At 39.5% G+C, this 26,408-nt stretch overlaps 2 protein-coding genes across 3 annotated transcripts in view; one reads left to right on the top strand and one right to left on the bottom strand.

Moving 5' to 3' along the window:
- Positions 1 to 10,185: 10,185 nt before the first annotated feature.
- LOC145465914 (E3 ubiquitin-protein ligase TRIM71-like) lies at positions 10,186 to 20,639 on the top strand. The gene is made up of 2 exons (XM_081449678.1): positions 10,186 to 10,848; positions 13,017 to 20,639. Exon 2 carries the CDS (start codon positions 15,564 to 15,566, stop codon positions 17,925 to 17,927), a length of 2,364 nt encoding a protein of 787 aa, XP_081305804.1. The 5' UTR covers positions 10,186 to 10,848; positions 13,017 to 15,563; the 3' UTR covers positions 17,928 to 20,639.
- Positions 20,640 to 20,710: 71 nt separating this feature from the next.
- LOC145465917 (malonyl-CoA-acyl carrier protein transacylase, mitochondrial-like) overlaps positions 20,711 to 26,408 on the bottom strand; it is a 9,555-nt gene continuing 3,857 nt past the window's right edge. For both annotated transcript variants that reach the window (XM_081449684.1, XM_081449685.1), the window contains exons 3-5: positions 25,692 to 25,945; positions 24,859 to 25,037; positions 20,711 to 22,743 (exon numbers count right to left, since the gene is read on the bottom strand). In XM_081449684.1, the coding sequence (XP_081305810.1) occupies positions 22,566 to 22,743; positions 24,859 to 25,037; positions 25,692 to 25,945 (611 nt within the window). In that variant the 3' untranslated portion in view covers positions 20,711 to 22,565. The remainder of the gene's footprint in view (positions 22,744 to 24,858; positions 25,038 to 25,691; positions 25,946 to 26,408) is intronic.

Below are 26,408 nucleotides of genomic sequence, written 5' to 3'. Positions count from 1 at the left end.
ACCGACAACAATTTAAAACGGACCTTTTCGAACAGGATAGGATGAGGAGAACCACGTGATTTCTCTGGCCGAGATTTCCTCAAACAAAAGTATAAAACGACCGGTGATTGTTGCGTTTTTAAATTCTTCTGGTGTGATGTGGACGACTGGCCCTAAGCTTCCTGGGCTCCTAAGGAAGTCAATAATCAGACGGCGTTCTTCAATGAGTCCAAACAGAGGAAAATCGGAGGAGGTCGCGCGCAAAGGAGAAATGCACCATAAATAAATACCGTAAACAAAATAAATATTTAGGATTGGAACTCTTTAAGGACCTCGATCAAGTTTAATATTCGTTATATATTAAAAACTAAAAGGGAAGATTTAAATACAACAATAACAACTATTTACTAAATGCTACATTTATGTTGTATCATATTGGAATCTTTTTGACTTAAAAGTTCTTAAATTGAAGTCTTTAGTCTCCAATTCTTCGGGTTAATTGTTCCATTCTTTTCCTGCTGCAAATTTAAATGTAGACTGGCCCATAGCAGATTTTACCTTAGGCAGGTGAATTTCTCCGTTATCTGTTAAGGACCTGCCGCAAAGTTCTGATCTGAAATTCATATAATTAACTCTGAAGTTATATGAATTGAAAAATTGTAAACAAAAGTCAATGTTGTCTAGTAATCCAAGGCAATTACATACCACGAGCTAGCTAGTAAGTAAAATATTTTAACTTCTCACCATTCGGACAATTCAGTTGAACCTGTTACGCGTGCAGGGTTTTTTTTTTAATTCCCAACAGACCAAAATAATTAAATAGCAAGATTTGGACAGGATGTGTACGTGGGCGATAAATCAGATTTCTTCTTCTATTTAGCCTACTAGTAAGCTAGCGGTTAAATGCATTATAACTATCAATTACCGCCGAGATTCAATTAGTCAATTAACTTCATAGAGCAAATTAGCACGTGTGACCGCAGAGCAAGTTACTTCACGAGTGGCCGGTAGAGATTAAACTCTTGCGCATGTATCATGTGATTTCCACGAGCATTCGATTCGTTCTCCAATTCCGGTTCAGCAAAGTTCAATAGCGGGAAAGCCTTTGGCCTGCAAAACCACTAAATGATTTTAAAACGTTTCCTCACTTGTATGGAAGAATTAGGAAGGTTCGACTTCAAATTATATGGCAAACTATTAAATTCCCTGAGTGGTCCGCATTTGGCATTTGCGAACTATTTGGAAGGACCGCTCGAGAATTTTTTCAAAATTTGTATCATGAAAAATAAAAACAAAAGAAAAGTGTTTTCTAGTAAAAGAATCTTCGAATCTTCTCTTCATGTGAAACGAGTACCAGAAAGAGGCTAAAAATCAGACATTTTTCTTGCTTATGCGTTTGAAGGCACTTAAGCCGGTTTGAATAACTTTTTTTTTCTAAATTCTGTTTTTAATTGTCTTAATAGTTCTTTTTCTGACTGTGAGTCTAGCCATAAATTGCCGAGAACATGGCCTTTTAACAGAATGCTCAAGCTTGGAAAATTCGCCTTCTTGAAAAGCAAAATGATTTTTGGAATCGCTTAATTGGCATGTCCTAGTAATAAACATAGAATACTCTCAAGCTAGAGGTTTGCAATTGAATGACTTACAATCCAAAACTCTCGGAAAATTCCAGTCGACAGCATTGATGGTCTCTACCAATAACCCGATTACGGACCTCCCAGCTCATTAACGTCTAAGCTCTCTCAGTTTGGTTGGCGAGCGAGAAAATCTAACGTGGGAAATATGACATAGGGCAAAGGGTACGGTATGGATAGAATGAATGAAAGACTTTATTTCAGTGTCAATGATATTAAGCTTAAAAAAACTAATTGTGAACACTATTTACATATGAAAATATGCAGAAAGCTCGAATTATTTACAATTTAATTCGAAACAAAAACCCTTAATAGATGAATAGCCTGAAATGTTAGTCATCTCCCGCTCTTAGCCTAATCCTTAGGCGGGAGGCTAATACTGAAGGCTTAGGACGGGATATGACGGACATTTCGAATTCAGGCTAAGGATATGGACTTCCATGTAAAAATTGTCAAGGACAAGAGAGGAAAGTCGGAACGCGTAGTCTTTTTCAACGCTCGCGAAAGAAAGAGCGAGCGAAGCGAGCGCAAAGCACGCGGGGATGGGATGAGAGGGGAGCTACTTCGACATTTCGCTGCTGTTTCGCTGCAATGATCAAGGATTCTAAATCCCACCCCGTACACTGTCAAGTATCCAACCTCGCTCCCAGGACTTTACCTTTAGAGATTGGGCAAGTCTCCTGTTTTGCGCTGGCGTCCAGTTCCCTCGTAATTCTATCCACACGTTCAACGATCGAATAGAAATACAAGAAAATAGAGGGTTGTGAACAATCTAGTGCTGTGACGTGACCAGGAGTTATTTAAGGTAATTGATCTCCACTGATTCCCTTTTCTACCACCGCCAAAAATATCGTTTTCGCATTGCTGGGCTTGTTTCCTCTCACTGCTGTGGCCCTGCGGCAATGTTCCTCAAAAGGAAACAAAAAATAGCTTGCACTATTTCAATGAGTTCAGTCGCTTCTACACTGATCTCAACAACACGAGAGCTCGAAAGCGCACGCAGACTGAAACGCGTTGTAATATTTACCCATGCTTCATTTCAGACCGTGTCCAACCTATTCTGTTTATAAGAAAGTTAAAAGTTTAAAAACGTTAAAAGGAAAAACAAAAGTCAACGTTGTCTAGTAATTCTAGGCAATTATATAGTGCTCCTATAGCTATAGGCTGATAAATGGCTCACTAGTTAATTAGTAAACTATTTCAAATGCTCAATCTGGACAGATCGGCTAAACCTGTCACACATACAGGCTTTCATTTATCGCAACAGACCGAAATAGCAAGATTCAGACAGGATGTGTACGAGGGCGGTAAATCAGATTTCTTCGTCTGTCTAACTTAGCCTGAAGCTAGCGGATAGACGCATTTTAAACTGAGAAGTACCTATCAGTTACCGCCGATATTCAAAACTTCGTAGAGCAATTAGCTGGTTACACTTCCCATGTGGCCGGGAGAGATTAAACTCCTGCTCATGTACCAAGTGATTTCCACGAGCATTCGATTCGTTCTGCAATTCCGGTTGAGCAAAGTTCAATAGCGGAAAGCTTTGGGCTGCAAAACCACTGAATAACAATAGTTTCCTCACTTACTTGATTGTATGAAAGAGTTAAGAAGGTTCGACTTCAGATTTTAGGGCAAACCGATATCCTGAGCGGTACGAATTTTGCTTTTACGAACTGCTAAGAAGGACCGCTCGTGAATTGTTTCCGAATTTGTGTTATGAAAATTTCTTAAATTTTATGAATTTGTTTTATGAAAAATAAGAAAAAGAAAAAACTGTTTTCTAGTAAAAGAATCTTCAGATCTTCCCTTCATATGCATTGGATACGAGAAAGTGCCCTAAAAACTCCCTCTAATGCCTGTGATGGGTCCGGGTGAAGGGTGAAGCCGGTTTGAATACGTTTTTCGTCGAAATGCTGTTATTGATGATTCTTTTTCTGACTGCATGTGGGTCTGACCATAAATTGCCGAGAACGTGACCTTTTACCAGAATTCGAATGCTCAAGCTTCGCCTACTTGAAAAGCAAAATGATTTTTGAAATCGCTTGGCATTTCCTAGCAAACCGTCATAGAAATCTCTCAAGAGGTTTGAATAAGACTTACAATCCAAAATCTGCAAAACATTTCGGACAGTTGGTCATTAAGTCAATTTTTAAAATACCGTCTTAAGAAACCGTTGCAGACTGCCAGAGGTATATATAGTTGCTGTATTTAAAAATGTGCTCAGGATCAGTCCATATTGGAGAATGTTATCAGTTACCTTCCCACGCAGACGCTCTCAGGGCTTGTCGCGCGTTCCTCCATCACGAACGTTCGTGAGGAGGGAACGCGTGACAAGCCCTAAGAGCGTCTGCGTGGGAGGCTAGACCAATATCCAATTCGGAACTCCTAGGTCATTGTACATCTAAGCTCTCTCGGTTTGGTTGGTGCGCGGAAAACACTAACATGCAAGATGTAGGGCATATGAGTCAAAGGGTATGCATAGCTTGAAATGCCTGTCATCTCCCGCCCTCGGCCTAATCCCGGGCATAAGACTGGCGCCGAGTGATGTGTCACATTTCAGGCTACTATAACTGAAGCTCAGTGGGTTTAGAATAAGATAGCATGTAATCCGAAATGACAACCATAAGTGAAGTTTCGGTACCTTTTAGATGAAATATGGGGCTAACAATATTGTGACAATAACATACGTGCACGTGTTGTTTTAGGATTGGTAGAGACCTAAGGTATAAAGACGGATCGATTTTGGCCTCGCTGAAAAAAAAAACGAGACTGCGCGTTCCATTTAGAACTTTCGAAATCCTCTCTTGTCCTTGAAATGTCCTTCGTCTCCCGCCCTCAGCCTTATTAGCCTCTCGCCTGAGGATTAGGCTGACAGCGAGACATGTCTGACATTTCAGGCTACAGTTATAGTAACTAGCCACGAATTCTAGTCTCTGAAAAAAGAAAACATTACGACAGCGCCTCGCAGTCTTGATTTCACTCTGTCCTTGAACTCCACTCACACGCTTCAGCATTCTAAACTCTCTCCACACCCTTTTAAAAAATAATCCGTTCGTTTTTTTCCTAGTTCATTTTAGCTGATAAGATCCTCTACATTAAATGGATCCTGTTTTTCTTCCATTTTGTTACGGTGGTCCATGCAAATTCACGAGTGTTGCCCTGGTGTTGCAAATTTTGCTTCGCAGTTGGCCATCTTTTTTATCATCCAGGGACTGTCTAGTGCACGGCTTAGTACATTGGTCTGGACCAATAACCAACACTGACCTCCTAGCTCGTTAACGTCTAAGCTTTCTCGGTTTGGTTGGCGAGCGAGAAAATCTAACATGGGATATATGACATAAGGCAAAGGGTACGGTACGGATAGAATGAATGAAAGACTTTTATTTCAGTGTCAGTGGTATATTAAGCTTAAAAAAAAACTAATTGGGGACACTATTTTCATATGAAAATATACAGAAAGTTAAAACTATTTACAATTTAATTCGAAATTGAAACCCTCCATAGATGAATAGCCTGGAATGTTAGTCATCTCCCGCTCTCAGCCTAATCCTTAGGCGGACGGCTAATAAGGTTTAGGGCGGGATATGACGGACATTTTTGTCTAAGGATATGGCCTTCCATGTAAAAATTGGCAAGGCCAAGAGAGGAATGTCGGAACGTGCAGTCGTTTTCAACGCACGCGAAAGAAAGAGCGAGCGGAGCGAGCGCGAAGCACCCGGGGATAAGGCGGGGCGTGGGTGCGGGGGGGGGGGGAAGCGGAGGCGAGCTCTTTCGACATTTCGCTGCTGTTTCGCTACAATGATCAAGGATTCTAAATCCCACCCCGTACCCTGTCAAGTATCCAACCTCGCTCCCAGGGCTTTACCTTTAGAGACTGGGCAAGTCTCCCGTTTTGCGCTGGCGTCCAGTGCTCTCGCGATTCTATCCACGCTTTCAACGATCGAATAGAAATACGAGAAAATAGAGGGCTGTGAACAGTCTAGTGTTGTGATAACCAGGAGTTATTTTAGGTAATTGATCTCCATTGATTCCCTTTACTACCACTGCCAGAAACATAGTTTTCGCATGGCCGGGCCTGTTTCCTCTCACTGCTGCGGCCCTGCGGCAATTTTCCTCAGAAGGAACAAAAACAGCTTGCGCCATTTCAATGAGTTCAGTCGCCTCTACTGATCCGAACAACACGAGAGCTCGAGAGCTCGCCCAAACTGAAATGCGTTGTAATATTTACCCATGCTTCATTTCAGACCGTGTCCAGCCTATTCCTTTTATAAGAAAGTTACGGTTAAAAGTTAAAAGGGAAAACAAAAGTCAATGTTGTCTAGTAATTCTAGGCAATGATATAATGCTCATATAGGCTGATAAATGGCGAGCTAGCTAGTTAGTAAACTATTTCAAATGCTCACAATCAGGACAGATGGGCTAAGAAACCTGTCACACATACAGGCTTTCATTTATCGCAACAGACCGAACTAGCAAGATTCAGACAGGATGTGCACGAGGGCGGTAAATCAGATTTCTTCGTCTATATTTAACCAACCCGAAGCTAGCGGTTGGACGCATTAAAAAGTATCTATCAGTTACCGCCGATATTCAATTAGTCAATTAACTTCGTAGAGCAATTAGCACTGTGCGGACTGGTTGTACTTCCCGTGTGGCCGGTTGAGATTAAACTTCTTCTCATGTACCATGTGATTTCCACGAGCATTCGATTCGTTCTCCAATTCCGGTTGAGCAAAGTTCAATAGTGGGAAAGCTTTTGGGCTGCAAAACCACTCAATGATAATAGTTTCCTCACGCGCTTGTATGAAAGAGTTAAGAAGGTTGGACTTCAGATTGCAGGGCAAACTGATACCCCGAGCGGTCCGAATTTGCATTTACGAACTCTTAAGACTGAAGGACCGCTCGTGGATTGTCTCTGAATTTGTTTTATGAAAAATAAGAACAAAGTAAAACTGCTTTCTAGTTAAAGAAACTTCAGATCTTCCCTTCATGCGCAAAGAATACGAGAAAGTGCCCTAAAAACTGAAATTTTTCTCTCTAATGCGTGTAATGGGCCCGGGTGAGGGGTGAAGCCGGTTTGAATACTTTTTTCGTCGAAATGCTGTTATTTATAATTCCTTTTCTGACTGCATGTGAGTCTGACCATAAAGTGCCGAGAACGTGACCTTTAAACAGAATGCTCAAGTTAGGGAAATTCGCCTACTTAAAATGCAAAATGAGTTTTGGAATTTGGAATCGCTTGGGATTTCTTAACAAACCGTTATAGAATGCTCTCAAGAGGGTTGAATAGGACTTACAATCCAAAATCTGTGAAAATTTCAGACAGCTGGTCATTTAGTCAATTTTTAAAAGACCACCTAACATGTTAAAGACCGTTTCAGACTACCAGACGTATTGTTAATCTACTTAAAAATGTGCTCAGTCCATATTGGAGAATAGTAATAGTCTGGACCAATATCCAATTCGAAACTTCTAGCTCATTGACATCTAAGCTTCCTCGGTTTGGTTTGTGCGCGAGAAAAACTAACATGGGATATATGGCATATGAGGCAAAGGGTACGGTATGGATAGATGGAAATGTCTGTCATCTCCGCCTTCGGCCTAATCCCGGGAATAAGACTAGGGCCAAGTGATGACTCACATTTCAGGCTACTATAACTGACGCTCACTATGTTTAGAATAAGATGGCATGTAATCCGAAAGGACAACTAAGCGATGCTTGGATGTCTTTTCGATGACGTATGGAGCTAACAACATTGTGACATACGTGCACGTGTTGTTTCGGGATTGGTAGAGAGACCTAAGGTATAAAGACGGATCGATTTTGGCCCCGCTGAAAAAAAAAAAAAAAAAAAAAAAACGAGACTGCGCGTTCCATGTAAAACTTAATTCTGACTTCCTCTCTTGTCCTTGGCAATTTTGCATGGAAACCCATTCTCTTACTCCTGAAATGTCCGTCGTCTCCCGCTCTCAGCCTTATTAGCCTCTCGCCTGAGGATTAGGCTGACAGCGAGACATGTCTGACATTTCAGGCTACAGTTACAGTAACTAGCCACGAATTCTAGTCTCTGAAAAAAGAAAACATTACGACAGCGCCTCGCAGTCTTGATTTCACTCTGTCCTTGAACTCCGCTCTCACGCTTCAGCATTCTACACTCTCTCCATACCATTTAAAAACATAATCCGTTCGTTTTTTCCTAGTTCATTTTAGCTGATTAGATCCTCTACAATAAAAGGAACCTGTTATTCTTCTACTTTGTTACGGCGGTCCACGTTATGTTTTACCCCAGTGTTGCCACTTTTGTTTCGCAGTGTTGGCCATCTTGTTTATCATAAGCTATCATACAGGGACTGTCTAGTACACGGCACGCCATTGGGGTTACAGCATCTGTACTATGAAGTCTTTTTATAACTCGAGCGCGTTCTATACTTCTGCACAATCTACTGCAGTTGCAGACTGCAGTAAGTTCTAAGCTTACTACCTCAGTTCAGCCAAAATACTATCGACGAGTTTTTACACCAGCAGCCAAATATATACTAGGAAATTATTTTAACAGTTGTCTGATCCGACTGGAGACAAGATCAAGGTAGGTTAAGGCGGATTATCCGTCTGAAACGCATTAGTCGTCTAGAAAACTCCTAAATTCGTTTCTTAGACGATTTAAGGAGCGTAATACGTACGTTTGTGCTTGATCCGCCTACGAAGAGAATGGGTTTATGTTTTCTCGAAAGGTACCCAGTGCTGCTAATAGCAACAAATTGTTTTTATATGACTCCGGGCGGTTTCATGATAATAATAGAGACCTTAAAATCCACGTTTACCGCAAATGTCTAACTGCGGTTTAAGGTTAATTCGAAGTTTTTAGTTCACCGTTCGGACGCTAGTCGATTTAGATAGGAGTAAATTGGAGCGAATAGAAATCACCCTGTCAATGCATTGGAAATTGTTAAAACTTTATACGCCCCAAAAAAGAAAAAAAATTGTATGTTTTCTAGCATGTGTAACTTTCTAAGGAAATAAGCGACCCGCAGCTCGACGCTCTGGACGAGGACTGACCTGAAAATCTTGGTTCCGGTTTCATTAAGCGCATGCGTTCAAGTTCAATAACGGTACGTCTCCGAACATACTTACAGAGCGTAACCATTGTGACTAACGCTAACTCGCTTTCAAGATCTTATTTTCTTGGTGATAACCGAAGCGCCGCCTCTGAGAACAAGATTGCATTGTGATCAGTCAACTAGACTGGTTTCCTGATGATGCAACTGATAATGATCGAAGATAATAATATTTTTCCCGTCATATAAAAATGCTGGCTATTATAAAACGTTTGAAGTCATTTCAGTGGCTACGTACAAAATTACCTTTAAATTGAAGAAAACCTGAAAATAGTAGATTACTAAAATAGAAAAACATCAAAGAGATATTAAAAATTCATAAAGGAGCAAGTATAATTAAAGGGAAACTGACGGCAAAATTGATGCATCTTTTCTAAACTTTTTAAGGCGCGCAAACCATGACGTAGCCTCTTCAAAGTTTTTTCCCTGAGCAGAAAGTAAACATTTGATGACCTGTAAAATAAAGACTTGAGTAGCAACTTGCTCGTCGCACGCGGCGGAGTGAAACAAAAATGCACTGCCGCCATCTTCAAATCAATTCTTCGCGAAACTGCGATTAAGGATGGCAGTAGAATCTCTGGCTTATATTGAACATTTTGAGTTCTCTAAAAAAAAAACCTGAAACTCACTCATGCATGGAGAGCAACGTACAACTGTAAAAGCATGCACTCCACGCTCTCTGTTTAAATAATAAAAAATAATTGGAAACACTTCTTTAAATGTTTTCAAGGCTACGATTGAATCGCCACGTTTTTTGACAACTGGTCATGCGAATTCAGTGTGGTCTTTTTCATGGTAACTCCTAACAGTTGTATGGTGACAATCAAAGCACCTTTATTCGCCTGGTAACCATAGGTGCTAGGCTTTTACTGAAATCTGTCGAAAACATTTTTACAGCTATCAGCAACCTGTTATGGAAAAAAAAAAATGACTTCTTCCCATTTGCACACCTCTCTTTTGTTTTCAGAGAAGAGAAAGCCCGCCCACTGCTAAGGTCACCAGTGACAATGGCCGATGATTGAGCAATAATGAATTATTTACCAAATACTAAAATCTGGGAATTACGAGCATTTCCAAGGTGATGATACGACAAGCGTGTTTTACATGAGGTGATGCCACGTTTTAAACAAATTCTCTAGTTAACCTCTTTTGTAGTCCGTTGGTTCAAATACCAAGAGAAAACAATATAGACTTGTAGCGGAAGTAATAATATTACTTAGCTTTTATTATTAAACCGAGCAAGAGGTCTTTTTGGGAGAATCTTGACCGAGATCGTAAGAACAGAGGGGACCGAACGCAGTGAGGTCGGTACAAACGACCGAGGTTAAGATTCTCCCATACAGACCGACTGAGCTCGGTTAATAAGATGTTTATTATATGGCAAACAAGAACAACTTAATTCGTTTAATGTAACTGGTTTGTAATAACTGACATTTTACTTGCGTTCGGCGATGAGCTGAATTTAATTCTGCCAAAGTTTGCTCGTCCGCTTTGCTCTTTTTTTCTCATTAGGCTTTTTGGCACTTCCATAAATAAATATTGTTAGAAGAAAACAGTCACTTTTTTTTTGCATTTTAGTTTGCAACTTTTTCACCGCAAAACATTACCGGTCTGGATGCCGGTCTAAATGGGAAAATTTTAATCCGGACCGCTTTCAATATCGATTTCAGCCAATCATATGCGTGAATTCGGTAGTTCCCAGTCCTTGTGAGACACAGTCATATAATAAAGTACAGTCTAACTGTATCGTTTACGACAGCCGTAGAAGTCGTAGAACAGAGGACAGAGCAAGCACGAAACTTATGCCAGTAATGTATGCGCAAGCTACAGAAAAAAATACACCTAGGACATTCCTAACTTTCCCTTTATCTGCCGATTGCTTCAATGAGCCGCTACTCGACAGCGAACAGTTCAGAACGACTACCGCGCGCGCGCGTGGGAGATTTTGTCCCATTTGCGCGCGAGAGAGCTTGAGTGCGCGCGAGTTTTTCTTTCCACTTCCTGCTTCCTCCTGACCTCCTTACAGCTTGCCAAGCAGAGGCTTGCTCACAGTTTATCCATTTAGGCGCCCTGGTTTATCTCAATGTACACCGGCGCATCTCACAGCTTATGTACAACAGTAATTTGTATTTCCTTCTCTTTGCTCAGCAGTTTTAGTTCAGGTTAGTGAGATGAAGTGCTTGTCGAGAGAAATCTCTTGATCCCTTGTAAAGACCATGTTATCTTGGGATTTTGTGTGATCGTGTAGTGAATATTTATGGAATCTCTCGAAAGTTTGCACTCACGTGAATGATCTAAGTAAGATGAGGGATTAGTTTAAACTGATGGGCTGTGCGACTAATAAGGAAAGCTGTTCATATACTGAAATTCGCGCGCGTTCTCTGATAAACCCATTCGTGTTCTTAACTGTGAAGCTGTTGCCTGCGCTACTAGCATTTATAGTTTTGTGCTTATTTTGTATGTGGCCTTATTTGTTGTCGAAATACAGTTAGTTTGTACCATGTTATTGTTATTACATTACTCTATATTGTTATCCTGCTGCAGCAGGTATTAGTAAAATACAAAGTGGTAAATTTAATCAGTTATGTCTGTTCGCCATTGTTTTCTTTTGTTTTGACTTGCAAAAATTCGCAAACATTAATCGAATTCGACATGAAAACAAAAGATCACCTGGAAAAAATATTCAAGCTTGTACAAGCAGGGTTTGGTTCATTAATTTTAACCTGAATAACAATCAATTTCTTTTCAGTAAACGGTACAAAACGGTATAAACATTTCGGTGAGAGGCAGTCTGACTTCTTAGAGAAGTATTTACCACTATTTTTTTGGTCGACGGTTTTGCTAGTTCCTGTTTTTCATAAGTACTGTGATATATGGCCGCACGGAGCTTTGTTTACTACGATATTCATTCAGTGGTAATGTAAACTAAAACCAGCAGTGCTTAGCACTTCCATCAAGCGCCCAGCAGTGATTGTCTTCGTCTCTTGTGTTCAGTACTCGAGACCGGATGTTGATGTAAACGGCTCATTGAGGAACTTGGCGATGTTCTCCTGGACTATTTTCGGCAACACCAAAAATAAATTCACAGACAGCAACCCCTAATTAACTTTACTATTCGAGGAAAAAGATGTTTCAAAACCTCGAGCCGCAAAGATACATTGAATGACCTAATGATCTGCAGTATCCGTTAGTACTGTTTATGACTGTCTCATGTTTCTACATCGACCTAGTTTGTCCAAAGACCCTCTATTTTGTCTCTACAACCAGGAAACTTTGCCTATAAATTGAGGATCTGCGGGCAGAAACAACCCTCTATAAAGAAATCAGCGCGATTAAACCAAAGAGACAACTATAATTTGGATTTGTGCGCGGAAAAAAAATTCACGTCACGTCGCAGATGCCGAGATGATCCTAGCTGTAAAGGAAAGATCTCTTATATCTGAAAACCTGACTCTCCCTGCGTTGGACGAAAACCAAAACTGGGTGATGTTTTCTTCGTATGTTGTCCACGAACCCTTAAAACCCTAGCTGCAAAGATAAATGAAAACTTGCTTTATTACCAAAATCCAAATGGCTTTTAAGTTTTCCAAACATGACAACAGTATTACCGAAAATTGTTTCCTCGATAACCTTTCTTGGGTGATTTATCTGAAAGAGGACCAGGCGAAAGCTATGCATTCTTGCGGGTGTTTGTCGTCTTTATAAGCGAACTCTGGCTAGTACATATATACATGTTATTAACTTCTTGTGTTACTTACTGTCCTGAACAGTGTTTACAAGGGGCCGGATATGTAAACAGCTGAAATAAGTCTTGGCGAATCCCCAAAGCGACTTAAACACGGCTGACGGCTTTCGGGATTTTGAACTGGTTTCTTTACCTGGCGGAAATAGGCGTGAGTGTAAACAAAAAAATAACACTCGCGAAAACAAAGGGCGACGATTATTTGAACAAAGGGGTTTGCTTTATATTGTTCTTTCTTAGTTTTGGCCATAAATCAAAACAAACAATTTGAGGACAATTATCATACGTCCACGGAAGACATACTTGTCGCAATCGGTGTTTGATCTGCATTTTAATTTACTTTACCTGCCTCTGAATCTGCTCTGAGTCAAGTAAAGTCATGTTACGTTTTGACATTATTCTCATTAATTGGCTTAGTGCAGGACTCGCTTAAAACTTCTTATTTTCCCCTCTTTTCCATTTTATAGTAAATAGTGTTAGGTGAAAATCGAATAAAACTTTCAAAGTACTGAAAATTAACTTACCGCTTCATTTGTTTTTAATAGTTTCAAAATTTCCGAGGAAGAAGTCCAAACAAGAATACTCACTCACCCGTAAGTATATCTTTTAAGAAAAGCAGGCGGTACTAATATCTTTTTGGCACAGTGAACTACAGAATAATGTCAGGTTTAATTGAAGTTCCACAGGTCAATAACGTAACCTTATTGCATGTCTGTTTCCTTTTTATCTTACTTCACGACGTGAAAATTGGATTTCCTGTCATTTTAGATTGTGCTAATCGTAAAAAAAAGCGTAACAATGAAACAGGAACTCTACTGAGCAGAACCTATGTAGGAATACTGATCGCTCACGGAAATTTACGTTATGTTTATATTATGACAGAATTGTCACTGTAAAAATCTCTTGTTAGATTTCTTTCCGAGACGATCCAATCCCGGTTGCAACTTTTCTTTTTTCTTTTTGGCGCGAAGGTATGTCTAAATTTTCGGCAGCCTTTCAGGCCAGTGCCTAAACTAACCGTTTCCTTTAAATTAGCCACTAATTTGGCTCATCAGTCACAATTATCACAGTTTACTTTGGCCGAAGGATCTGGCACAAGTTCCACAACGACCATAACATGCATGGCAACAGCGAGCTTATCGTTTCTCTTGTAGTCATTAACATAAGCCGATTTTGCTACAGGTCCTACAGTTATCTGGTATTATTTGTTTTATCTAGAAAAGAAAAACACACAGCATTATGGCGTGTAGATTCGAAAAATTGTTTATTTTCTTTAGTTTTGTAAAACAAAACTAAACAATTTGCGCACGAAAGGCGACAGGAGAAGAAGGTTTTGTAAATCAGTACTGACAACATATCTGGCGGGGAATTATCACTGACCAGACTAAGACTGGAAAATTGTTATCGTTTTGGCATAACACATTAGAAGGTAAGATATGAAGGTTAAGATCCGCCATGCCGCGGATAAAAGAGCTGACCTTGTGCTTTTTTTTTAGCGCAAGCTGTGTGTGGGTGTGATTTTTTTTAGTTTTTCCAGCAATGCGGTTAGAAGTGTAGAAATCCCCTGAAAAACTGTCACAAACGCGCCGAAAACATTTCCGCCAAAACACCAGTTGATATCGGCACATTGTATGATACGCTGATGACAATATCAAAGATAACTGCTTTTAGACGAGTGCTTTCTTCTTACAAATTAGCCAACGTTTTGTCTTTACAGTGAAAAGTTAAAATATGGGTCTTATCGCAACAGTTTCCCAAATCTAATAACCACAATGATCGACGTGATTTTGGAACGTCACGTCGGAACTTCCGGTGTTCAATATCCAAGCACTGTCGAAAGAGCTTTTAAAATACACACAACACGTGGAGAACAATGACATAATGCAGTAATTGTTGATCGAGCGCATTTCATTGGATAAAAGAGTGAATCTCTTTTAGAGTGGTAAAGTGATTACATGGATAGTTCTATTATCATATATGTTTACCTGTTATCTACCTGTGTGGCTTTTTTATATGTTCGAGCAGCGATCGTTGAAAAAAGTGATTGAAAGTCGATATCAAAAGGTCACAAATGTGAGATGTAAACATGGTCAAAATGCGTTTTATGTGCGAACAACATGATGGCGTCCCGATGACCTTGAGTGCATCGATGGAACATGTAAAATGTCAAGGTAGCGCCTTTTTGTCCCTGTGTGTATCCAAGAGGTGACAAAACGCCGAACATTTGCATAGGTACGCAAAGGAATAAAAAACTCACACGGCAGCGATGGATGAAAAACGAAAAAACTTCTTCGCTTTAATCGTTGGCCCATAACAACAGGAAACCGCAGAATTGTTTAGATCGGAAGCGATTGAGAAATGCATGGCTTCTTGCCAGAATCTTGAGCATGTAACAACTACATTTGATCTCTTTTCTCTGACTAATTGGCGAATGCATTGGTGTTTTGTTTTGTGTGACATGACATGCTTGACGAATCATGGATGTCAGATCTAATTAGTTTCCCTTTCGCAATACAGCCCTCTGCCCCCACATTGAGTAGAGGCGGATTTCATAAAAAAAAAAGAGAAGTTGAAAAGCCGGGGAGGTTGACACTTTCTAGAATGAGTAGGACGTGTTGACTCCTCCGCGATTGAAGGAAAGTTGATCGCAATGCATGTCACGTTGTGTTGTTACGGACCTCTCTCTATTGTTTGAAATTACATGAAATTGGATGTAACATGCTTGTGTTCTCGGTAATTTACAGCCGGCAGGCTTCGTAAATACGCACGCCTGATTGGCCAGTGATCATGTTAACTGGGATTTTGATTGACAGGTAAGTAGCGTTAGAATGAAATGGCCATGTGAGTTCCTTTTCGCGCCACGCCTTCTAGTCAGAAAAAACGCTCTGTGATTGGCGGTTTTCAAAACGAAACAAAAGCGGCTCGCAGCTCAAAGGAGCCGTGTGTGGATGCAAGTGACGCAGCGAATGATCACACAGTAGTGAATCATAGAGAGTCGATCACATGTGCTCGCACAACGAAATTCATTCCTTCGCATAGATCGCCAAGAACACAGTACCTTACTGTGGCTTGCGCCCAGTTTCTCAGGTTCAATGCGATTATTCTGCAACGCTAAAATGGCCGAAGGCTTGGATAAGTTAGCTGGGCTGAACAAGATGCCTTGTCCACAATGTGCATGTCATAACGGCATCGATGATCCAAAAGTTCTCCCGTGTTTACATACTTTTTGTAAGAACTGTCTTACGTTAGCCGTGGAAGGCGGCCGCTTGAAATGTCCAAAGTGTCGGCTGAACGTTCCGCTTTCAGAGGCCGGGATCGACGGTTTACCTACGAACATATTCAGCCATAATATTCTCGATGTGTTAGTGCCGAGCCAGGGAAACATCGAAACAAGCAGCTTGATCCGAGCAGTGATACGCGATTGTAGCAATTGCAGTGAGGGATCAATGGTTACGGCACATTGTAAGGACTGTAGTGAATATCTATGTGATAACTGTGTACGTGCTCACCAGCGAGTACGAATCACCAAGGATCACCGAATCATTTCCTTTATCGAAGAAGCCGCAATGATGCAAAGCAAAACAACCAGCGCCACTGGCACATTAGCGGCTTCACCAGTAACTTCAATCTCGCCACTGGCAACGATGGCCGAGAAAACTGCTTCTGATGACTTGATTCGTTGTGGAAAACATGAAAATGAATTTTTACGGCTGTATTGTGAGACTTGCTTCACTCCTGTGTGCAGCGAATGCACTTTCCATGAACATCGAGGCCATAGTTTCCAGTACCTTCGCGAGGCCGTCGAATCCACTAAGGTGATCGTGGGAAAGTTGATCACTGATGCCAAACTGGAGATTTGTAAACTGGAAGAATCTGTCAACTCTTCACAAGCGATAGCCGAGCAAGTGGAATACAGAGCACAGACGGTTTCAAACGAAATCCGGCAAACGGTACGAAGACACATGGCTGCCCTGGAAGAGCGAGAGCGCGAGCTCTTACGACGCGTGGAGAAAGTGCGCCAAATTAAAGGTAAATCGCTTCATTTACAGATTGATGAACTTAAGACTACCCTAAGTAAAGTGTTGAGCGTTTGCGAGTCATCAGAGAGATCGGCAGAACTGAGCACGGACCCGGAATTGCTCGTTATTAAGAACCGTTTATCAGAAACTCTAAACGAACTGAGGGCCAAACGTGGCCTGCTACAACCCCACGAAGATGACGCCATATTATTCACTCCTCCCGATCAGGCATTGCAAACGGCTATTAGTTCTCTGGGGATTGTTAGTAGCAGCGCTTTTGCTCCCTATTCCTGTGCCACTGGGGATGGATTAAGACGCGGTATTCGCGGCAAAGTCGCAATGTTTATAGTGCAAGCCAAAGACCATCAAGGCGAAAACCGTTGTATCGGTGGTGACCCCTTGCGCGTCTTAGTGCAAGGTCCCGATGGGATCTTCTACCGAGCTGAGGTTAGCGATCGGCAAAATGGAACTTACACAGTTTCTTACCGCCCTCAAGTGACTGGAGAACATGTTGTTTCAGTAACAATTCGTGGTCGCCACATCAATGACTCCCCGTTCAAAGTCGCTGTTATTAAGGGTCGCAATTACTCTGGCGTGGGGCCAGTGGTTCGGTTTTTTGGCTCAGAAGGCGAAGCGGACGGTGAACTTTGTCGCCCGTGGGGCGTTTGCTGTGATAAAGATGGCAATGTTATTGTGGCCGATCGCAGCAATAACCGTATTCAAGTCTTCGATTGCTACGGGAATTTTCGTCTCAAGTTCGGATCTGCAGGCTCCAGAAATGGACAGTTCGATCGGCCGGCAGGGGTAACTTGTGACAATGATGGGCGAATTATCGTTGCCGATAAAGACAACCATCGTATTCAAGTCTTCAATGCCGATGGAACTTTCATTCTGAAATTCGGCGAGAAAGGGTGCAAGAACGGCCAGTTCAGCTATCCCTGGGACGTGGCTTGCAGCAATGAGGGCAACATTCTAGTTTCGGACACACGCAACCACCGTGTCCAGCTCTTCAACCGCGAGGGCAAGTTCCTTGGCAAGTTCGGCTTCGAAGGCATCCACTGGAAAGAGTTTGACTCTCCTCGTGGCGTTGCGTTTAATCATGAAGGCCATATGATTGTCACCGACTTCAACAACCACCGCTTGCTCGTAATCAGGGCCGATTTTCAGCACGCATGGTTCCTGGGAGTGGAGGGAAGCAAGAACACCGAGTTCCTACGCCCCCAAGGAGTCGCAGTGGACCAGGAGGGGAACATCATTGTTGCCGATTCAAAGAACCATCGAATTCAGATCTTCCAACCTAACGGGAACTTTCTCTGCAAGTTTGGAACACACGGCAGTGCTCCTGGTCAGCTCGATCGTCCCTCAGGTATCTGCGTAAGCAACGAAGGGTCAATAATTGTTGTAGATTTTGGCAACAATCGTATACAAGTGTTCTAAAAACTAATAAGAAACGAAGACGTAGTGTAGTTGTGTTTCCACACTCGTGTGAAGTAGATTTTATGATATAGGACTCGTAAACCTTGAGATTAAATATACTGGATAAATTCGACGAGTAATTCAAAGTTGTATTTCTGAATTTATCGTGTCCGAATATGGTGTCAACAAAATTTGCATGCCTTCAGAAATCAGTTATTTTTACAAATCGATCTTTTCCTTTTTCGGTAGGACTTTTGTGGTTTCTTTGCTTCAACAAGTTGTCTTTGATTTCCAGAGTTGATTTATCGCTTACAATCTGCCAAGAATTGGACTTTCCTTTTAAGTCAAGTTTGGTTTATTTTAGTACGCTCAACAGCTCGTTTGTTTCACGCGCTACACACACGTCTTCGTTCGTTCACTGCTAATTCAGTTCAAATTTATCAAGCGGATATGCTTGATGATAAATAAAATTAAAAATAGGTGGCGCTTTTCGAGAATAATATTTGAAGCCTTGAACGCGTTTGTGGAAAGTATTTATTTAATCCATTTATGAAAATGTTGCTCGACTTGATGCAAAAATTGTTGACGAACTTCGAGTTCGTACCGATATTTTTTTACACCTTGTAAGCTTATATTGTATTTAAATGCCACTGTTTTGTTTGATTATTTAATGCGTTTCTCGGGAAAGAAACAACCAAAAGAGTTAACTGTTTGTCTTAGGCTTTCCCTTGACAGCGAAAAGTTGAAGATTGAGAGATAATTTAATTTGGACGCTGAGCTCAAACAGGCCGGCGAATGTAATGAAAAAGAAAAGGTGTGAAGGCTCTCAATGGAGCTTCATGTACCATTCATTTTTCTGTTGAACAGCGGAAAAGCTTTCGGAATTTGCTTCAGCCCTGTTTTGTTAAGCGATGGTATTGTTAACACTGTTCGAAATGTTAAAGCAAGTTCTTGAAATTGTTGTGTTACGTATATTTTCAATGAAGGAATTGCAATTTTCCCTTTTGCCTTTCAACGGGTGAAAACGTTCTTTTTCGTTTCCGGAAACATCACAGTTGCTTTTTGATACAGTAAAAATACTAAACGCTTTTCGACATTGCTGTGTTTTTGTGAAAAAAATAAATTACCTCTCTCTTAGATTTCGGAACACAAGTTTTCCCTGGGGAAGTATTGTTATTTTTGAACAAAAAGAAGTCATGTTCACAATATTATTTAGATTGAAAAAAACTTTGCCAAAAGCAACGGATAATTGCTAACGAAAACGAATATCAACTAATGATAATTTGGTTGAAGCGTCGAAAAGTGCTTGCATAACTTTAGACGAATTTGCGCGCGCTGGGACTCCAATTTGTAGTGGTAGACTGTAGTTAGATTTTAGTATTAGTCTTTACACTGTCAAACAGAGCTAGAGTAGCTTTCAAACGACTTGAAGTCGTTATTTCCCAGCCTAATAAAATCTAAAAAGATGTGTTATTTTTATTCAAGAACATTATTTAGTGTGTCCATGTACGATATAATAATTTTCCTCGTAGGACATTGTCGAAATATCAACTTTAAGATATGTTAAAGAGATGTATATTCTTAGCGTTCAATATGTTCTTCTAAGACTTTCTAATACTAGCTATAATATTTTGCTTAAGATGTAAATGAGAAATTTAACTATTTTCTTGGTGATTCCAAGGTACGACTGTTTCGTTTCAGTTGGAAAAAAACTCAACTGTTAAATTAATTCTTTCACAGAAATGGCACACTTTATTAGTACGAGATAATTTAACTGAATGTCCGAATTCAGCGGAAATGTTCCGTTCAATAGATTTAATAGTTACGCCAATATTCTGCAGTAGCTAGTGTGTGAAGTTAATTTTAAATTATAATAGTTGTTCGCGTTGGTATCGAAGTTGAAAATCGATGGCCCAGAAAAAATTAAATTGATGGTCTAGAAAATTGTGGGTTGATTGTTCTCTATTTTTAACTCAGTAAGAAAGACGGCTGTAGTTTAATGGTTTTGTTAACAAGTTGTTCTCGGATCAGTGCGTCTTGGAATGAAAAATTTGTAGTTCAGCGTTGAGGAACGAATGGATGACATTTTTTTGATTTGAAGAAATCTACAAATGAGAAACTTTCGACTTGGTTGATTCTCAAAGGAATCAAAATATTTGAGATAGAAAAGAACTACATAAGATCAATTTTGCCGACACGTAGCAAGTGACGCCAAGTTAATTTTTTGAAAAAAATTGCGCATCATATGTTATTGTAATAGGTTCTAATTCATAGTTCACGTTTGGATGATTTCATACTAAATTAATTCTCAAAGATTGTTCGAGTGTATTTTTAATATATAGCAGAGCAGATGCTGAAAGTTATCTTTGCAATTCATGGTGTCCAAGTTTGAAACAATTTATTATTTATTGAGTCTTCAGGCTTTTCCTTTCTTCTACTTCCTAAACAATATCGCACAGTTTTTTTCGTCACTCTAGTTCTTCTGTGTGCCAGAAATCTGTGTACCTTTCAAAGTCATCTGAGTCTATTCTAGGATTGCAAGCTTATTCACTACTATATATCACTGTACAGAGATGTTAAAACTTGGATTTGATGAATTGCAAGGCTTCATAAATATAATTGTGCCATAAGAATACTGTTCAAAACAAGGACAGTTAAATGTTACATATAATAGCCAGGATTGTTTCAAACTAATTTATTGAAGAATAAAATTTATGCAATTTGAATTTTTAACTTGTTGTGTGTTCTTCATTTGGTGACCGCAAAAATTAAGGTTGTTTTAAAGAACATCAGTGAGAACAGCAAATTGCACCAGCTTCTAGAGCACTTTTTGTGGACTGCCTTATCAAGTGGTGCACAATTAGGGGCAGCTTCTTTAGAAGGCTGCGAAGGGTAATTGGTTCAAAATAGATAGCTGTCTCAATACACAGTTGCTGTACTCAATCACTACATACCCATTGCTCCTCTACAGCAGTCATGGAACCTTTGAAAGCCTCTCTCTCTGGTCTTTGACAAGGTCAAAGTATAAGTTTACAGTGCTTGATTGACTATTAGTAATCTGAAACATGGACTTGACTTGCCAATAGCTGCTAGGAAGTGAGTTGAACACACATGGACACTCAGGGAGGGTTGAAAATCACCATCCAGTCTTGTAACTTGGAATTCATGGCAGATATGTTTGCAAAATAAAAATTCTTAATCTGGATTGACCCTAATTATCAAATTCTCACATGATCTTGGATAAAATTTTGCAATACTATCTCAGCAAAAATTTGACCAAGTGTCCAAGAGTCTTCTGTCTCCCCATGGATGTGATGCGATTTTATAATAGGCTATGGATTGCCCTTACAATTTCCCTGTACACTTTGATATACCTGGGTGGTAAAAGGCACTAGTAAGTGTCGTGCCAGGCTTTTAAGAGGGACTGCTTGATTTTATGTCTAAACACTGACTGAAAAGCCAGGGCACATGCATGATGAGTTTCAAGTTGTTTCCATCAGGGCTAAAATGGCTACACCCTCGACCCTCATAATGAAAAAGCTGTTCTGCCTATTTTCATACACGGAGGTTTAATTTCTGACCCTCCATTTCTCGACTTTATTCTGTCCAAGAGGAACTGGCCAACAATGGCCAGTAACAGAACCTAACTCTGTTCTTACATTACTAATTAAAAATAAAATTATAGTACTTCAGGTGAACTACTGTCCCTTTTAAGCAAGAAAAGTCACATCTTTGCACTGAGAGCTTTTACAATACCCCTTTTGAACACTTTATTCTGGATTTGTCACTGATAAGCAAAATGTGATAATGCACTTAAATAATTTAAACCTTCAAATTATTCTTTCATTTGTTTGAACATTTTGTAAACATTGATTTTGGTGATCCCTGGTAAGATGAAAAAGTTTCCTCTGCAGGAAGATGTGTCAAAGATTTTGTTGGCAGCTAAATGCTGTAAAGTGTAAAACAGGAAAGAATTACAAGATAAATACAGAGAAGAAACTAATGTTTACCAGAGTATACATTTTTGAAAGCTGATTGCATTTTACGATATTTACTACTAACAGCTGAACGCCACCAATACCAATGCAAGCTCTGACAGGACTGGCCCTTTGTCCATATCATTGAGGCAGAGTTCGGTTTAATTTCTTCCGAGTCAAGTGAACTCTCCATAACAATCACATATCACAAATAATTGGCAGTAGCATTTGAGCATGCTTTAAATTGTTGTATGTTCTTCTGAAGGCTTCTACAAAGCAGTGGTTGTGAAAGAATTCCACATCTTAGATCACCCATCAGTGAAGATAATCTCAGTTGGTAAATAGTAGTAAGTATTGGCTTTCCCGCTAGTCTTTTGCACTGTGGTTCTCCACCTTTGTTGATATGGCCATGGAAAATTAATATTGCCTTGCCCAGTTCAGCCTTGATATCGTCATCTAGAACTTGACATAGATCTCCAAATTATCCGTCTTCAGTTTAAGTTAACATAGTCTGCTTGTACCAAAGCTTGATGTCCTGTTCTCTCCTTTTTTTTTTAAGCTTGATGTAATCAACCAAACTTAGGTGTTCCAGAGTGAAGGAGATGCATGTATATCTTCTCTCCTGTAAGGCACAAGGTGTAAATTCAAAATTTTACCATCCTGAGTTTTGAAGAATGTTGTGTCATGTCTCAACGTTTGTGAAATTATCCAGCAGTGTTCTGTCGATGCGGTAAATCATAGCTCTTAACTGTCTTCCAGGTCCCACTTCGTAGATTTTGCTATTTGCTGTCCTTCCTTTGAATATGTTTTGCATTGTTTTCATCCAGTTAACAGGCTCTACCAACTGTCTTACCAGCAAGCTGCGAGAGATAAATTAAAAACAAATATTAATTATCCAACTGCACTCAGGAAAGATCATATACACACAACTTAAGCAATTGTGAAATTTAATTGACCAGTAGAGCACTGCAACGGTATTGCAGAGGTCATTGGTTCGAATCCCGTTATAGCCTGAATCTTTTCACGCTTAAATTTCACAACTGCCAAAGTTGTGTGTAATAACTGCAATGATCAATCATGTCTTAATAGCTATATCTATCACTGAAAAAGTACATCTGATATACTGGGAAAGTTTGTGATTTGAGTTATAACAAATTTTTAACTGATGGACCAATTATCATAAAACCACAAACCCTGTATCGCAAAACCTCAAAATGCTTTGGCGTTGACATGCATGCTTGACTCACCATGTGGAACCATAAAAATATTGTCCTTCAACATTCGAAAAACCGCAGCAATACACAAGAAAATTAGCAAAAGAGATTCAGTTCTAGGAGTTAAAGTATACAAGAATACCATGCAACAATCACATTGTCACAAATGATCGACCTTTCATAGTTATTTTTAGCTTCTTTGTTTTTGATTTCATGCTTGGTATATGCTGAAATGTATTCAGGTCATGGGAGCTTACAAAAATGCAAATTCAAAGCAAACAATAAATGAATGGCTGTTTATAATTATGATAAACAGCCATTCATTGGAGAAGTTATTTGTGGCTTTTTGTTTCTGTAAATTCTTATGCTGTTCTGATGACAGGGACCTTCAATCTTTCCAAAAACAACCTGCAAAAGTTCAAAGGGCACTCCTTTTAGCAGCGCAGTGAACTTAATTAGACAATTTAATAAACTGATGGTGCAGGAACTGAGATTTATTCAATTCTTGGCTTGGCTTAACTGTTTTCAAATTTGACAAGCAATATCATCGCATTCTAATCTCAGATAAGTCGAAGAACAAGATGTTCTTTGAGTGGCCCTTGTATTTGCTTTGATTTGAATTTTAAATGATCACATCATTGGATTTATTCCAAGTCAACACAAAACTATACAGTAAACAGTTTAAATTTTCATTGTATTTGGATGAATATTTTGTGTAGGTTTATTTAACTCGAACCTAACGGTATCCAAAACCAATATGTGACTGAAGAGGTTTGATAACAGGCAACCAAAATATATTTTATATTGCGGTATGTTTGATGTTTTGGCCAAACTTTTACAATCTATAGAGTACAGGTCTAGGGCATAACTTATTCTTCTTATTTTAGCTTTTTGGAAACCTTCCTGGTGTCCTGGGTAATTATTTAGCTTCACTGAAAAGTGATAAATCAATTAAAAAAAAGAAAAACATGGTTAACACTTTGGTGTTGCAGATAACCTATAACTAGTTACCACAAAGCAACTTGTTTGGAGAATTCTATTTTAGACATTTTGATTATTTAATTGCCAGCATTAACGATCTTAGTATAGTGCTTTTCAAATAATTAATATTCTATTGTTCATGTGCAATAAATGCCTATCCTGGTTTTCAATCTGCAATTTACAGTGATTTAATGTCACAAAAATTAAAACAACATGTGCCCCCTGCCAAACCTGTCCAAATTGTTTCTCAGTGCTGTAATATACATCTGGGTGGAGGGAATAGACAGGAAATGAATATCTTGTCAGAGACAAGAGTCAAGCATTCACCCTTTACACTACCAGTCAATGTTCAGAGACAAGAGTCAAGCATTCACCCTTTACACTACCAGTCAATGTTCAGCCCAGAGTTTCGAAGTTTAAGTCAACACTTGGTTATAGCTGCAAATTTGTAACATGAATGGGGTTAGGAGGGTGGTCAAACTACTGTATACTTCCATGAACTATGAAGGAAGAGTCAATGGACTAACCAGCTGGACAATATACCATTTTATAGTTCTGTCATGAAATGTAACAGAGCCTCTGTGTGAAAGCGAGGTTTGGGTTGGGCTTGTGATGATAGAGATAAAAACTACATGTACTTATCATGAGAATAATCTACATTAATTCACAAGTGGCAAGGTTTGTATCGCAACTAAATCAACTCCAGCCTTGCTTATGTTCAAAGGCCTGATAATCAAGCACAAAACTGTTAAATGGAGTTTTGTCGTTGATTAAGTCTACCTTTTTATCTGATCAGGGTTATTGAAGGGTTGACAGCTTGTTCCAGAGTACACAGTACATTGAGGGGTTTGTATGTTCACAGACTCCAACACTCTCGTGAGAGGTTCTTGTGCAGGCTCCATCAGTTTTGTATGAAATGCACCACTAACAGGAATGAACTGAGCTCTCTTGATTCCATGCTGTAAGGTGAAAATGAAAGGGATTCTTTGTTAAAATTTGATAGAAAGGGTAATAATCTCTGCGAGGCTGATTAAAATTAAGGATCATGTCATATAGTTCCAAAAAGAAAATACTTAATAGGATGAATCCATGGTTTAAAAATGTAAAGAGATGTTCCGATTGAAAACATTTGTAAACTCAATCAAGTCAAATTTGATGGTTATATAAAATAAGTAGTTTCCAAGTGCTTCTTGTCCAGAAAAAGCTTCTTAATATCACTAGAGCATGATGAATCATATAAAAGCAAAAATACTGAGGATATCATAAAATCCGGAAGTTAGATCTTTTTCTCAAATCAAACATCAAAACTTCAGTACTGCTCTTCAGATGTGGAATAAAGAGAACCACCTTGGATTATTGCAAAAAACAAACAAGCAGAAACTGGAGATCTTTTACATAAGAGCTGACAGGTCACTCGGACCGCTAAATATCTGGTAGCCACTATGACTCACAAATGAGCACACACAGAACTGAGGATCAAGGGTCAAGTGAGTGGTTCAAATCTTCCTCAGGGGGTAATGATACTTCAGTGTGGTGATGTAATTGAGAGAGAGATTAGTTGGGGGGGGGGGGGGGGATGAAGCCTTTAAGGATCAGAGAGACCTAAGACGCACCTTAGCTTTTCCATACTCCAGGATGTACTGCACAGATGACTTGTCACCTCCCAATACCCAGCCCCCTGGGAAAAGATAATTAGCTACACAAGCTACTGGCTCTTGTGTACCTCTGCTATAGGACCATTCTTTGGCATTATCACATAGCAACTGAACATCCAGGTCTGCATGGCCCATGATTGACACCAGCCCACTCGGAACTTGATCTGAAGCTTCCTGCATAGCCTCTGCACGGATTTTAACCACTTTGAGACCTGATTAGAACAAAGAAGATGGTGTGGTTTCAGAAACTATCCATAACAACTCCAATGAATTTTTTTGGAAATTCAAAAGGGAAGGGAGGTCTCAAAAGCCAAAATTATTAAAGAAAATTATGAACCAAAACTGTGATTTTCTGGATTACTCACTGAAAGTTTACCCTACAGTGTGTAAAACTTTGACATAAAGAATCTGTTTCAAAACAGAGGTCCTTAATTATATATCCAAGACATTGTTGATTATTCTTTGAATTATCTTAATTTTCCTTTTTCACAATGAATTTTTTGCATGGATATAACATTTTTGCAATAGCTAACTCTTTAACTTTCCTTACCATTTTGCATTACAATGTCCAGCATCTATGATTAACAGATTGATTTTTTTTTTTAATTCCAGGGTGGTTTTGATTTAAATCAATGTAGACTCATGCTGGAACCATTTTTTTTAAAATAATAAATG

Source organism: Orbicella franksi, chromosome 13, assembly GCF_964199315.1.
Source record: "Orbicella franksi chromosome 13, jaOrbFran1.1, whole genome shotgun sequence".
NCBI lineage: Eukaryota > Metazoa > Cnidaria > Anthozoa > Scleractinia > Merulinidae > Orbicella > Orbicella franksi.
Note: the sequence above shows the minus strand (reverse complement) of the source record. Positions and strands in the feature narration are given on the sequence as shown.